Raw genomic sequence first — 14,773 nt, forward strand, 5'->3', positions numbered from 1 at the left:
CCCTCCCTGAAATCACCACAGTGATGGAGAGAGGGAGGGAGGGAGGGAGGGAGGGGAGGCATGTGGGTTTCAGGGGATGAGTATAAGAATGAAATGAATGAAATGAGAAAGAGTAGGAAAAAAAAGAAAGGTATAATGTAAGACTTTTAAAAAATACTAAGGGATAATACAAGATAAAAATGAAAAATCCAGCATGCGGGACAAAGAGAAGGAATTGGTGTTTAGCAGCTGTTCACGGCTGCAGATGACCTGACGTTGCCTTGGTGTGGGTGCAGCCACAATGAGCCTTTTACTTTGACATACAGGCAACAGTTTGTGGCCCTCTGTATTCAAACTTCAGGGGGAAATGAGTTCCTCATTTACCCGGCTGAAGATCCACAGATTATTTATTACACAGGGAATTGCATGCAGCACACCTGACAGACTGACTGCATCCAAATCCACTCACAGGTGAACTTTACTACTGCAGTCATTACACATGCAGTAGTTGCATTACACTGTGTCAACATTGAAATGAAATAGTTTATTTTTCATTCCTGTATGATATCATAATAATAACAATTTATTTTATTTGTAGCTTTGTTTTAAAAAGTGCTGTATAAAGTCCTTTACATGCTTCGACCAGGTTTTTTTTTTTAATGTAGGCCTTAAGTGAGGCAAATGGATTAAAAATAATAATTTAGAAATCAATAGTAGCCTACAAACAAGCTGAATAAAATACATAATAATAAAATAAGATAAAAACAATATGTTTGGATATGAAACCATGTAGGGCTGCAACTAAAAATGATTTTCCATTGACTATTCAGTTCCCAGAATCTGCATGGTGACATCCTAAAAATGTCTAATATTTTAGTTTAATCCAAAACCCAAACATATTCACTTTACTGTCATACAATCAGTAAATATTCATCTTTCCCCACTTTTTTGTTGTTGTTGCCATTTTTGCTTAAAAAATGATCAATTATCAAAATAGCTACAGATTCATATTCAGTTGATCAACAGTTAACCATTTTAGCTCCAAATCAGTGTGTTTTAGAATTAATAAAAAGACTTTCAAACAAAATATATGTTTAAAGAAGTGATTTTAATGATGACGCTGATACCGCTAGACTCAGATCTGTTGTAGACTATTTATTATTGAATTAAAAATGGTTGTGGTCTGTGTTGATCAGAAGTGGATGGAAGTAAATGCCCAAATAGGATAATAGAAAACCAAAACAAAGTCAGTTCTGTCTAGAACAGTTGAAGTTTCTATCTGTCACTGTCTGCGGTTTGAGAGGTGAAGCATCACCGGAGCAACCCGATTTGAACCTGATTTGAATTTTCAATAAAATATAATCAAATGCTCTTCTGTGTTGCAAACCTGTATGATATAAAATGTATAATATGAATCTGTTTTAAGGATTGGATTATTTTGCTACAACAGGCTAACCGTGTGGTTGACTTCCTGTAACAGTAACCATGGGACATTAAACCACGACAAACTTTGGATGGTTTCCACTGATTTCTACATCCCTGATCATCTCGCCACAACTGCTTTGCATAATGTCCTGAACAAAACTTCAGACATAATGTTGCTTCTGTTTCCCAGAACACTCATCATTATTCACAGAGGGTTATTCCTGTGTGTGTGTGTGTGTGTGTGTGTGTGTGTGTGTGTGTGTGTGTGTGTGTGGTAGCTCTTATATTTGCATAGACTATAAGAGCTGCAGAATCACAATCATGAGGCAACGTTCAAGAACGGAAATTTATTTCAGCATCAGAAATAGTGCATTCATACAACAAGTGTGGAAGAGTGTGTGGTGTTTAAAAAGCAAACTTATCTTTTCAGACAATTTAACAACACAGCTTTTAGAGTGATGGATGAGCATACTGTAAAAGCTAGAGCACAAGGGTACACTTACAGTAGCACAGTCAATCACACTTTAATTAACAGAGAGATGCGAATGGCAGGGAAAAGCTACTTTGTCCACTGACCATTGACAGTACTGTACATAATGGACTCAAATGGCATTAGAGAGACATGATAGAAAACAGAAGAAATCAATATTACAGCATTAGGGCTGCACAGGACTGACATGCAAAGTATAATAAAAAAAAAAGTGCACGCACAAGGAAAAATAACAAAGTTTATATTTAAATCACATCAAATTGAACTTTTCCTATTGATTGTGGTTTCCTCATTTAAAAAAAAAATTACACAAAAAAAGACCATACTGACTTTACAAGGCCGCATTATTAAACTAACTGCACTTCTTCCATCCACCCGGCTTAACACAAGCGTCACAGCTGCGAATGGAAAGTTAATACTTGCAAAATAAGTGCATTCTGAAAATGAAAAAGAGGAAGAGGAACATGTTTTTCTCTCTCTTTTTTTTTGTGTGTGTGTCTTTTTTGGTCATTTAAGACGGGGTGATGGGGGAGGGGAAGTAGGGACTTGTGACAAAAATAGCAGTCCAGTGACAGCAATGCCAGGAAAGTGAAATGTTACATGAACTGTATATGAAGTGTGATGATTACTGAAAAGGGAGAGTAAAGTTTTAGGGATATAGGTGACACCCAAAACACTGTTTGGTCTAGTTGGTTTTGCTCCAAAGCAGAGACAAAAAGAGAATCTAAACACAGTTTTGTTTGAGTTGGTAGTTATTTTTAATAGTGAGGTGATTTGTAATCGGATAGATAACATTCAAAAGTTGGTTATAGGCCATACAATAAAAAAAGTAAAGTTGTTCCAAAAGGAACAGATAACTGCTGTTGAAAGAGGAGGGCATGGCCGGATCTACCATATTGCCCAGGGGCCTTGGGGGTACTAATGCAGCCTTGGAGGATGGATGACGGTGGTGATGGTGGTAATACTAATCTCTCAACAGATATCACACTTTCATTTATTGGCCTGATTATAAGACAATATTTGAATCTGGAAGAGATCTAAAAAAATGGGGGTCAAGGAGAAGACTATGCCATGTTCACAAGATTAGATATTCTTTCTGAAAGGAGACAGTGTTGCATTATGGGTTGTTTGTAGCCTTAAAGGACCATTGTGTAGGATTTAGTGAAATCTAACACAAAGGTTGTAGATTGCAACCAAATGGATAACAATTCTTATTTTCAGGTGATTATACACTAACTAACTAACTAACTAACTAACTAACTAACTAATATGAGTAATATTATAGTATGTGTAGTGTTGAAGTATTGTGTGTAGGTTCGGGCACTTCTTGGACTTCACAGTGATCATATTTAGGGTGGCAAAAAAAAATGTTGCAAAAATGGGCTTGTACGTGTTGCAAAATGTGTGATTTTTTTTACAAGAGTGTGCTTCTGCCCTCCAGTAAACATTTGCAAGCTGCTAAATAGAATGCTAATGTGTGTTAACATATGTTATGTTTGATGTTGTCCTCATTTTACTGTCAGTGTTGTTATTGTTAGATTGGTTGTAGTGGCTCCATGGAGATGGGCGCAGGGTATTGGAATATTCAGATTTTATTTATCAGGTTTTGAGTTTTAATAGTTTTTGGAAAAACTATGTGGAGCAAGATGCTACATTTGAATATCCTGAAACTTACTGGAAAATGAATGTTCCCTCTAACAATCATCCACAGTTTAAGAACCATTCGAGCTGAACTAGATGCCACCATTGGGAACACTAATCTAAAACAAAAAGCAAACAAAACACAAATGCTTCCAAAAATAACTACCGTTTACTGAGAAGTTTCAGTGAACTGCATATCAAGTTTTTAGGAACTACAATAACTTTTAAAGGTTCCACTTTTAGCATTTCAACATCAGTAGACAGTTTAATTCATTTGGAGATATTTATAGATTAGTGCAGGCAAATAGGAAGCATTTACTGACTTCTGATTGTGTAACTTACGGGATCTGTTTCTGTTTGGTGTTAAATCCAACTAAATTGTAAAAGCAATATTAAAGTTTGTTGTAATCTGAAACCTCACCACTCGATACCACTAAATTCTACATACAAGTTCTTTAAAGAGAGGCTGCTTCACGGCATCAGATAGTGGACACTGTGTTCTGCTTTTCAACCAGTAACAAGCACAGAAGTAACAGAAATACTTCCAACCTATAAATACTCATTATTGTCTCCAACTTGTCTGAATTATCTTCATACTACTGTGAGCGCACAAGGCCAAGGCCTGATGTTTAAAAATGCTGATCTAATCAATATTTTATGTTGAAGTTGCTGCACTCATTTTTTTAAACTAACAATGATTAGATGACTACGTGTAATGTGAAAGGTGTTGCTCATCGTTCCAAACCCAAATAAAGTTATTGCCAACTCTGCAGTTCTTCTGAACTCTGAAGGCTTTTTAGCATCTTTTTTTGTTTTGGTTTTATGGCCCACATCTTCATCCACATCTTTACTGATTTGGTTCACATCATCCCTCTCATCAGTTTTGTTTCCAACTACAACAGAAAACTGTTTTGAGTTAAAAAGGTGTGTTAAACTAAAGGTATGATATCAGCCTACCAAACAGTGATAATATTTAGACCTATGTTTATCCTTGTCCTCTTTAGCTGGGGCTCTTCACAGTTCTCATTGTGATCTCGACCTTCCTCCCGGATGGATGTCTGTGAGGAAAGAAAAGCAAAATTGTTCCAAAATTACTTTTGGGGAGCAGACAGCGACATTAAGCTGAAAAGAAGAAAGCAGGGAGATGGGACAATAATTGAGATCATTTTCAAGACCTAATTGCGCTCTTCAAAATGCATTTGATTCATGATCAGGATTTTGGCTAATTAATGCATATGATATTTCTTGACTGGGTGCAGTAATACACAAACTTCTCTAAAACCACACATTGCTCAATTAGATTTTTATATGCACTCAACAGAGAAGATATAATGTGTTAATTAGTGAGCTTTAGAAACAAGCAAAACTTAAAAAAAACAGACAAAAAACAAGGCACATTGCTTTGCAGTCTTTCTACTTAGAGTTTCTTTCCTGAGCTCTCAGCTGTCAGGGAAACCACAGCTTATGTTTGACTGTGTTAGTATAATCTTTTATATCAGCATTTGCAGCGTGCACAACCTTAAATGTACTCTTGCAGTGTTTCATTACTGGGTACTTAATGAAAGAAGGAGTAAGTCTCCTGGAGCTCTCTCTTGATGACAGATTCTGTCAGAAAGAGCTGCAAGCTAGCAACAGCCTGGACAATGACACGTTGATTGATTGACACATACAGACAAATTGCATTGTGAAGTGTATTGTTTTTATTTGGATGGTTTTATGTAATGATGAATTGGACAGAACATGATAAACATCTACGTAAGGGCTGAAAACAAATGTAATATTATTATTATTGTCATTTTGGTGAAAATCAGGACAAGTTATTAGTAAATGTTGAAAACTGAGACATTTTACTGTTGTACAGATATTTTTGGGACTTAGGACACCCAGCTTGACACCATAACTACAGCATCAATTTACACAGACAAACATGAGCGTGGTATTGATCTTTTTATCAGACATGGAATATAAAACACTGGAATACGAAGCCTGGCACAGGCATTAATGTTCCTTGCGGCTTTATTCTGACATGACAGGTTCAACCTAGAAAGATTACTGTTATGACTTTTACATAAAAGTGACTTGGGCACTTACTTAGACATGAGAGTGACATATTAAATTGCCATCAGATTAATGTAAAGTCTTAAAACTGCTTAACTAATATCAAACTGTCTCTTAAATAGTATATGTGAGTCACATAATTCATAAAACTTTTAGAATGTGATTGGATTTGAAGATCAACCAGACCCAAGAAAGAAAGAAAGAAAGAAAGAGGACTGGAAACATGAGCTGATGCCTACTGTTTGTGTCAGAGTCTCTGTCGGTTTCTGTCTCCACAGATGCTCTCTTCCTCTTGTAGCCCCGGTTGCTCTCCTGCTCTGATTCATCCTCTTCCTCGTCCTGCTCGTATGAGCTGCTTCCTGATTCAGCTGCTGGCGTCAGTTTCTGTGATGAGACAGAGAAAGAAGCAAAAAGCATTTTTTTACTCCATGACTTAAAACTCACCTGTTAGTTCTCTAAGATGTATTACAGGTGACAGTTTTAGGACTCATCGTTATCATAGGCTTAGATAGAGGCTTACATAGAGGGTTAGGGTTAAGGTATAACTTATATATAAATGTAGGGTGGACATCACTTACCACTCCAAGACAAGAACACTCTTTTTTTAAATTTATGAAGTCATACCATACCATACCATACCATACCATACCATACCATACCATACCATACCATACCATACCATACCATACCCATTGACAAGAATGTATTACCTTGGAAATCTCTTATATAAATACAGAACTAGGAAAAATTAATTCACCTGCTATGCTTTTCATAGCTGGAATAATCTTCAGGATTCCATTAAGATAGTAAACTTTTTAAGCCTTGAACATTGTAAGATTCTGTTGGACAATGTATTATATAATGAATACTGTTTTTCTTAATGCGTCTGTGTAATTTTTCTTGTATTTGTCTTTTTCTTTGTGTTATTTTTTTTATTTTTTGTTACTTGTCTTGTGTTGTATATATGTTTGTTATAGGTTTGTTGGTTTTACACTTATATGACTTGTTTTGGTTGCATATTTGCAAGGCACCATTGTAAAATGGAGGTTATCTATCTAAATTTGTGCAACCTGGACACAGAAAACAGAAATGGTTAGATCCATTAACTGTGTTTTACATGGTTGCAGTACGTTTTGTTAAAGGACTTTCAATCAGTGATAAAACGCAGCTTGAGAGTGTGGGTTTTAGCTATCCTTTCTTATATAACTAGAAATATTTGTAGCATTTCCCTCATTAATACTTTTTTGTATTCCACCTGCTTTTTCAACATCCCCTTCAAAGTTTTTCGGGGCTAAGCCTCATATTCTGCCATGTATGTACTGTATGTGTGGCCCTACAACATGTGTAGTATCTACTCCGTCTTTGTCCTTTGGTATGTGAAACCTGGGGGCATCTCTTGGTGTCCTGATAGATTTGAAACAGATGTTGTGTTTAGGTCAAAGGTGACAAGTCAGGTCAGGTCTTTTTCTGAACTGACCAGTTATTTAGAAGGTATTTGATTTAGAAAGGAGAAACTATATAAGGGGGGAGCTACAGTTGAAGAAGGGAGAGAGATTCAGATTGAGACCAGGACTCTCTTAAGATTGGATGTTTGACACTGTTCTCTTTTGTAACAAAACCTTTAAAATATACAAGTGAGACGTGTCAACGGTGGTTTCCTTCTTCATCAACACATCAAGAATCTACCTATTATTAAAATACACTTCACGTGTAAACCACTCTTGCACCAATACCACTTTTAGTCTATAGATGTATAATGTCTAATGAGTCTATGAAAGGCAAGGGAAAATATTAAAGACCATTTTTTAAAAGGTAACTGAATTTAATGCTTTTTAGGATGTTTCAAGACTTATAGATAGGATGTGTAAGACACTTAATGCATCTTAAGTAAATGTTGAATTGACTTGTCTGTGTCTCTTACCTTGCCATTTGCTGATAAGGATTCTTGCTTTTGCAGAGCAGAATTCAGAGCCTCCAGCACGACTACTGTTAGAGAAACATGACATGACACGAGGGAGTGTAATTCACCTGCTCACAGTAAATGTACAGATTCCAATACGCATATAAATCAAAGTTTTTTTACCTGGACGTAACGATATGGTGAGGACAGGCACCTTCTTCCCGTTGTTTTGATCTGTCTTTCCATTCACCTCCTCTTTCTTTTCCTGCTTACTGATAACCTGTTGTGGCAAGATCATTGTACCATGACCAGTTACCTTGTGGTTTCGATCATTGGAAGGCTCTTTCTCTGTCTGTCTGACTGGTGATGTAGAGGAGGTTGAGCGGGTGGCGGCAGGTGAAGGTGATGACAATGGTACATATGGAGGAGGAGGTTTTGTCTTCACATTGTCAGGACTCATCTGTAGAATCTCTCGGACTAAGGGTGAATCATCTCTTGGTGTTTGGCCTGATTTTGACTTTCCTCGATCCGACAGGTCCAGAGGCCCATCACACGTCACTCTAAGCCGTTCTCCAGAGATCCCCTCAGCCTCAGATGGTGGGATTTCCTTTTTCTCCTTGGGTTTAGTTTGACTCCCCACGTTCTCTGACATATCCCTCAACCTGAACACCACAGTTGGCTCTTTAGCATGGGGTTGAGACTTACTCTGCTTGTGCCACTGAGACCCTGACCCCTGCCTTCGGGAGCTGGAATGGCTGGCGTGTTGGCTAGTCGGGATCAAGTTGGGAAAACGCAGCCGATTGTGTTTGGGAGAAGGTTGCATCGGTATACCTGCAGCAGCCACAGACAGCCAGTCGGAGGATTCAGATAAAGGCCAGGGGAGAGTAACTGGGCTGCTCTTGATTGGTTGAGGACGGCAGGGGACAGGGGCGTGGAGTACATGTCTACTGGGATTTGCTTCTCCACTGGCTGAGGAAGAAGAGTTCTTAAAGGGGAGAGCTTGAGCAGGAATGGAGGATCGCTGGTCTGGTCCTTCCATACTTTGAGATCTAAATTAGAAGAGACAGAAGCCAGACAGAGAAATGTTAAAATATGTCCACATAGGTCATGAGGCAAAGCAAGTTTATTTGTATAAAACCTTTCAGCAAGGCAACACAAAGCTAAAGACATTGTAAGATTAAAAAAGTTAAATAAAAAACTGAAATTGTGTAAGGATTAACCCTTACACAATTCCCCTCATAATTAATCTCCATACCAAATTCCTAAACCACAAATGTATTTATTTATTTTATTTTTCAATATAAATAATGAGTAATTAGTGGAGCATTCAGAGTGCAGAGAGAATGTATTCCTTGATTATGGAGAAAAATATCCATTTAATATTCAATTGAATTTTATTCATGTTGAATTTTTATATAATCTGATTCACTTTGGGAAAAGTAATTTCAGTCAAATGTCAGGCTAAAATAAATGTGATTAGTCTCTGAAATGTAAAAATGGGTCGAATTTGATCTGAACAGTATGTTAGTTTAAAAAAATTAGCAAAATTTGAAAAACCCCCCACTGTAGATAAAACAGCAACACATTAAAATTACAGTGGGTTTTTACATAGAGGGATGGTTTGACTTGTTTGACTTTTTTCGATTCTTTCTGAGAGTTACATGAGAGAATAAATACAACTCTCATGTCAAGTTTGTTTCTAAGCTACTATGATAGTCCCATACAGTGGCACGACACCCTGCTTCCTCTTTCTCACCTCCTGTCTCCAACACTGACTGCACTATGTTCTGCCTTCCAGGATGGTGGTGTGGTAATGGACACAGGCTGGCACACCTCCTGTGAGAGTGTAAAGGGAAGCGAGCAAAACAAATGACCATACTTCCATCATCATAAATGAACATAACATCCTTTTTTACTTTCTTGTCCAGAGTTAGATGTGAAGATTGACTTCCTTGTGGCTTAAAAATGAAACTACAGATTTTTGGTAGTGCCCTCTGTTTTTACACGAATCAAACAAAAATGACATAACTTTTTAATTAGAAGTTTTGGACTGTGGATATTTTGTTCTCTTTGGACTAAGATAGGATAACCAGTCCTCCTTGTTTGCATCATTTGTGCTTAACTAACCGTCTCCTGGCTCTGGCTTCATGTTTAACGGATGGCCATTAATCTCATCTAAATCTTGGCAAGAAAGAGAGTCAGAGTATTCTCCGCATATTCTTTAACATGCACCAGAGGGGATGTTAAAATTAAATGGATTGGATTGAATTTTTTATGACAATGTATAAAAAAGTCATTTCCAGCTGATATATAAGCCATTTTAGACACTTACAAAGTGATTGATCACTCCTCTCAGTTGTCTGTTTTCATTTTTCACTTCTGTTTGATCAAAAACTGAAAAACATGAACTCTTGTTAGAATGACAGTGTGACAATCGACAAGCAAAAAAAACCTTTTTCTCCAATCTCGTTTCATTCACCCTCACCTTCAGTCTTTTGTTCCACCTCAGTTTTCACTACAACATTGCCATCTGCTGGCTGGCCAGTGGCCCAGCTGGCTGTCTGAGCCATTAGGGCCAAAGGGTTACAGGAGGGTGAAGGGTCAGGGGAGACCTGTTTGACCTCTGTGATGGTGATGTTGCTGATGGGAGAGTGGCGACTCTTACCTTTCCTACACACACACACACACACACACACACACACACACACACACACACACACACACACACAGACACACACACACACAAATGTGTTGTTTTTTAAGGTTTGCATAGTTACTACTATTATTGCTACTAATAATGATAATAATGATAATAATAATAATAATAATTAAGATTTAAATGGACTCTTCCTAAAACGACACACTCTCACACAAATTTATAATCATAATAATTTATAATAAAACAACATATACTCACTCCAGTGCTGCTTTTAACTCATCTCTAAGTCTCTTGTTCTCCTTTTTCAGGCTGCTCACCTCTCCCGCTGCAACACAGATTAGTCATGATGTGCAAAGCAGATAAGGAAGAGAACATTTATGTTGACTTTTCTGTTTAGTTGTGATGATAAAAAAGATATGACACAAGATAAATGATAGATAGATGTTTGGATCACTGATTACAAAGACAGACATAGATAGATAGAATACCTAACATAGTGATGTGCTGGAGGCTCTGCATTTGTGAGAGTTCAAATTCCTGCTGTCTTCGCTTGGCCACCTCCTGAGTTACTGTACATCTGTCACATAGCCCGGCCCTCAGCCTGCACATGTGGCAGAAAAACAAACATCAGAAACAGATATTTCAACTATGACCACAAATCTTAATGTGTGCTATGGCCTCTTTGTGTTTCCTCAGATAGTGTTTCCCTGTTGGCTATGGTGGAAGTACTGTAACAAAAAGAGGAACTTTGGCACTAAAAAGACTGTAATGTTGAAACTACTAGATTTGACTCATTTGGACGGCTTCAGTTCAACTGTTAAATACATTTTTACGCAGAGGAAGGACTGTGGATTTTGTCCTCCATCACTTCCATTGAAAGCACATTTAAAGGAGATCTTTTAATAGTCAGTATGAACAAGAGGAATGATTACAGCTAGAAGAACCTCTTTCAGTGTTCATATGGACACCTGACCTCTTACAAATTATAAACTGAGATTATAAATTGAATTACACATTTCCATGTTGAGGCCACACACACTTAACATGCTTCAAATGTACAACAAAATGTGGAACAAAAATAGAACGTAACATCAGTACCTATTTTCCAGCGTCTTGATGTTCTCTGTGAGTAATCTCTGGTGTTCCTTCATCTGCTGGTTTCTGTTGAACAGCTCCTCCATTCGCTTTGTATCACTGTATCACACACACACACACACACACACACACAATAATTCCTTTGTCAAAACATTATGCCAGTAAGATAGTACGTCATTGATGATGTGACAACAGAGGAATATGTCTTCTGTGGGACATTCATTTGTAAAGAATGTGGTGTTGCTGGACAATCGGAGACAAATGTATTCCAACACTAGAAACACTTGCTTTAGATATCGTCTTTTTCCTTTTACGCTTAAAGCTGTTGCTGTATTTTCACACCATATTTCACTATCAATCCCCTCTGTTAATTAATATACCCATTATAATAAATGCATTGGTGTTGTCATATATTCAGGGTCTAGAAAATTGCGTGTTCGCAATATTACATCTTCTTTTTGAAATCATTGATGTATAAGAGAGCTGGGTACAGCATTGGTGGCAGGGGTTTGTTCATTTCTATCAAAGCTGCTCAGTGGTCCATGAAGCCAGCTAAGACAGCTATCATCCAATTCAGCCCTCTGGCCAACTTGAATGGGGATAAAACAATTCAATTGTGTGGCTCTTCAAGATTTTGAAAATATGATCAGACTGAATGGATCAAATTCTGAGAGTAAAATCATTTTACAGGGGCTGTGATGCACAACAAAGTATCCATTATTTTACATGGGCTCATTTTCCCATAGTTGTGTTTGGGGGGGAAAATGCTCTTTGGTTCCCTGTTGGACTCGGAAGTTCCACAGTTTGGCCACTAGGACTAGGGCTTGAGTAAAACCATGTCGTACTGTTGTTGGGTTGGCAGGTGTTTGTTGATAGTGAGTCTGTTAGAGTAGGTCAGCCCTAAAAGTTGGTTTAACCTACAGGAGTTTCTGAAGCCTTGTGTAGCATGTTTTTCTGGGTCCGTGCAACACTGGACAAATGAAAAATGGAGCCCGTTTTCTGTTTGCTTATGGCCACTTGGTCTGTGTACCCTTTGTATCTGTGTACCCTCCATCCAAAGCTGTGTTCAACTTGTTTCTACACAATAGAAAAAATATACAAGGCAATATTTCCTTTTTGTGTTTTTTTTGTGTTAATTAAAAAAAAAATCAAATTGGCAACTGGAATAGAAATTAAACCAAAACCAGAACAACTTGTTTTTCGCTTTTATTGTTATATCTACAATATATTATTTCCCCCTACTGCATCTGTGATGGTTAGATAGTTAGATGGATGGATGGATAGATGGACACATAGCACAGTAATGTCACTCCAGCAAAACTAAAAACTGTAGTTATGAACTAGTCTGCAGGGGAAATAGAAATCAACTTTTAGCTTCTGAAACATATTTTTTAGACAGCTCTGATGAAGCTAGAACTATCATCTGTGATCTACAGATGTGGCAGGTAGGGCCAGATAATATAGATAACAATAAAAGCAATAAACAAGTTGTTTTCTGGTTTGGAAGACAAAAACGGTAAAAGCATGTCGATTTTTGGCCTCAACCACTTCCATTGAAAGCTCATTTCAAGGAGATCTATTAATAGGCAGTACGAACAGGAAGAATGATTACAGCAAAAGAAATCTCTTTCAGTGCTCATATAGGTGCACGACTGTTGTTTTAAGACCAACTTCAAAAAATTGTGAACTAATCTTTTAACAAGCTAATTGATGTGGGACTGAGCCTAAGCAAGTGGAGCAATGTTTGGGTGTGATGCGATTTTTGGACTGACGCCTGAGGAATTTCAGATTGACTCATAGACTGTCTAGAATGAAGTGACAATGTCTCCAAAGTCCACCTTACACTATAACAAAAACAACCTGCTCATTTGTCAGTTGCTTCTCCACTGCTTCTTAGAAAAAACGAAACAAAGATCCTACGACTAAGTGCTTGATTGACCGACTTGTCACAACATGAGCTTCCCTACAAGCCGAACATGACGTGATCGAACGCGGGGCCAGGTGGAGGACCAGCATGCTTTGCTGAGAGATGTCAAGCCTGAACATGGCTCGAGCAGTGGCTCAACTTGTGCATCACTAAACCTGAATATCTAGTCAGCGTTTTCTAAACATGATTATCTGGAGACATTATCCACTCACCTGCCCTTCTTGTTGGACAGCTCATGGACTTTGGCCTGCCACCCTGGAAGTCAGAAAAAACACAACACACCCGCTTATGAAGATTTGCAAATTCTCTTGGACTCTATTAATTGCTGCTGTTTTTATTATTTCTTACTCACCGTCCACTTCTCGCTCGTGGGCCTCCCTCAGTTTAGGGAGTAGATCGCTGAAACTCGTACACTCCATTGTTATGGCGATCGCCTCTGCCCCTTGACAGACAGTCTGAATGTAGAACACAAGAGTGACACAGAGAGAACGGTTTTTGTATACTTTTTATACTGGATAAAAAGTTTAATTCACAATTCATAAGGTTCTGATAATCTGTATTGAATGTATTGCTTGTTTTGTGTTGCTTACTTAACTAGGACTCTCTGTATATTGGTGAAATTGCTCAGGAAGAAACTCGCAAAAATTCAACCAGGTAAAAGAAAAGAGCTTCTTAGTATTTTTCTAAATCTTGATTTTAGTTGTTTTGTTCTTCTTGGAACTTTAAAGGCAACATATAATACACACAGTTTATATTTTAAATTTGGGGGACTACTAGAAAATTCTTTGTATGTCTCATGCCTCTATTCATCCTCCATCTCAAATGTTCCATTTTAGCTCCTGTCTCTTTAAGAGAGCCCAGTTTGCTCTGATTGGCTGGCTCCTACAGGCCTGCGCAGACACTGCCCACCATCATCATGGGTGTGTTAATAGGGTATGGGTGTAGCTAATGACCCCCATAAGTTGCTAGTTAGCAATGCGACAAGATTTTTTGAAGTGAAAGGCGAAATCACTTAATTGCTATTGGTTGAAATAAACACAAACAAAATTATGTGTTAGTTATAAATATTGGGGTGGAAGGTGAGATGCAAGATTCCATATGTCATATATTGCGGGGGATGTGACTCCTGCTTCGTACCCCATAGTAATTACGCTCCTGGTCCTAGTGGCCAATCTCGGTACTGCAACAAATAAGTTCCTCTGTACACCAAACAGATTTCTTCTTAGTCTTAGTCTTTCTGTCATCAGTTCTATCTGCCTCATGTCAAACAAATCCCCAATTAGCCATTCATCATCTGTCTATTCATTCATAACAACAGGAGAAAGGCAAAGGACAAAACAAAGGTTTCAGCAGGACAAGCAGGTGAGTAAGTAGAGCATGAAGCTGTTTGTTTCTTACTGATCAGCGGTGACAGGTGAGTGTAGGAGGGTACAGCACTGTCTCACATAAAAATCAAAATATGTAACAGCTATTATGTGTACATTTTTTTTTGGCCTATTCTTTTCTACTGGCCTGTGTCCACCCACATTAGGAGGCTGTCATGTTTCTGTCTGCAAAAAAAAAAAAAAAGCCAAAAGGAGGCCATACCTGTTATTCTCA

General features: G+C 37.9%; 1 protein-coding gene across 1 annotated transcript; it reads right to left on the reverse strand.

The window, feature by feature from the left end:
• Positions 1–4,558: 4,558 nt before the first annotated feature.
• On the reverse strand, positions 4,559–13,593 carry rbbp8l (retinoblastoma binding protein 8-like). Its single transcript, XM_053317308.1, is given in 13 exon segments — positions 4,559–4,593; positions 5,833–5,977; positions 7,515–7,579; positions 7,677–8,542; positions 9,250–9,329; positions 9,826–9,887; positions 9,979–10,153; positions 10,354–10,356; positions 10,407–10,477; positions 10,641–10,753; positions 11,251–11,346; positions 13,387–13,429; positions 13,527–13,593. Coding segments are annotated over 13 exon segments (1,821 nt in total).
• Positions 13,594–14,773: the final 1,180 nt, after the last annotated feature.

This window comes from Scomber japonicus, chromosome 4 (genome assembly GCF_027409825.1).
Source record: "Scomber japonicus isolate fScoJap1 chromosome 4, fScoJap1.pri, whole genome shotgun sequence".
Taxonomy (NCBI): domain Eukaryota; kingdom Metazoa; phylum Chordata; class Actinopteri; order Scombriformes; family Scombridae; genus Scomber; species Scomber japonicus.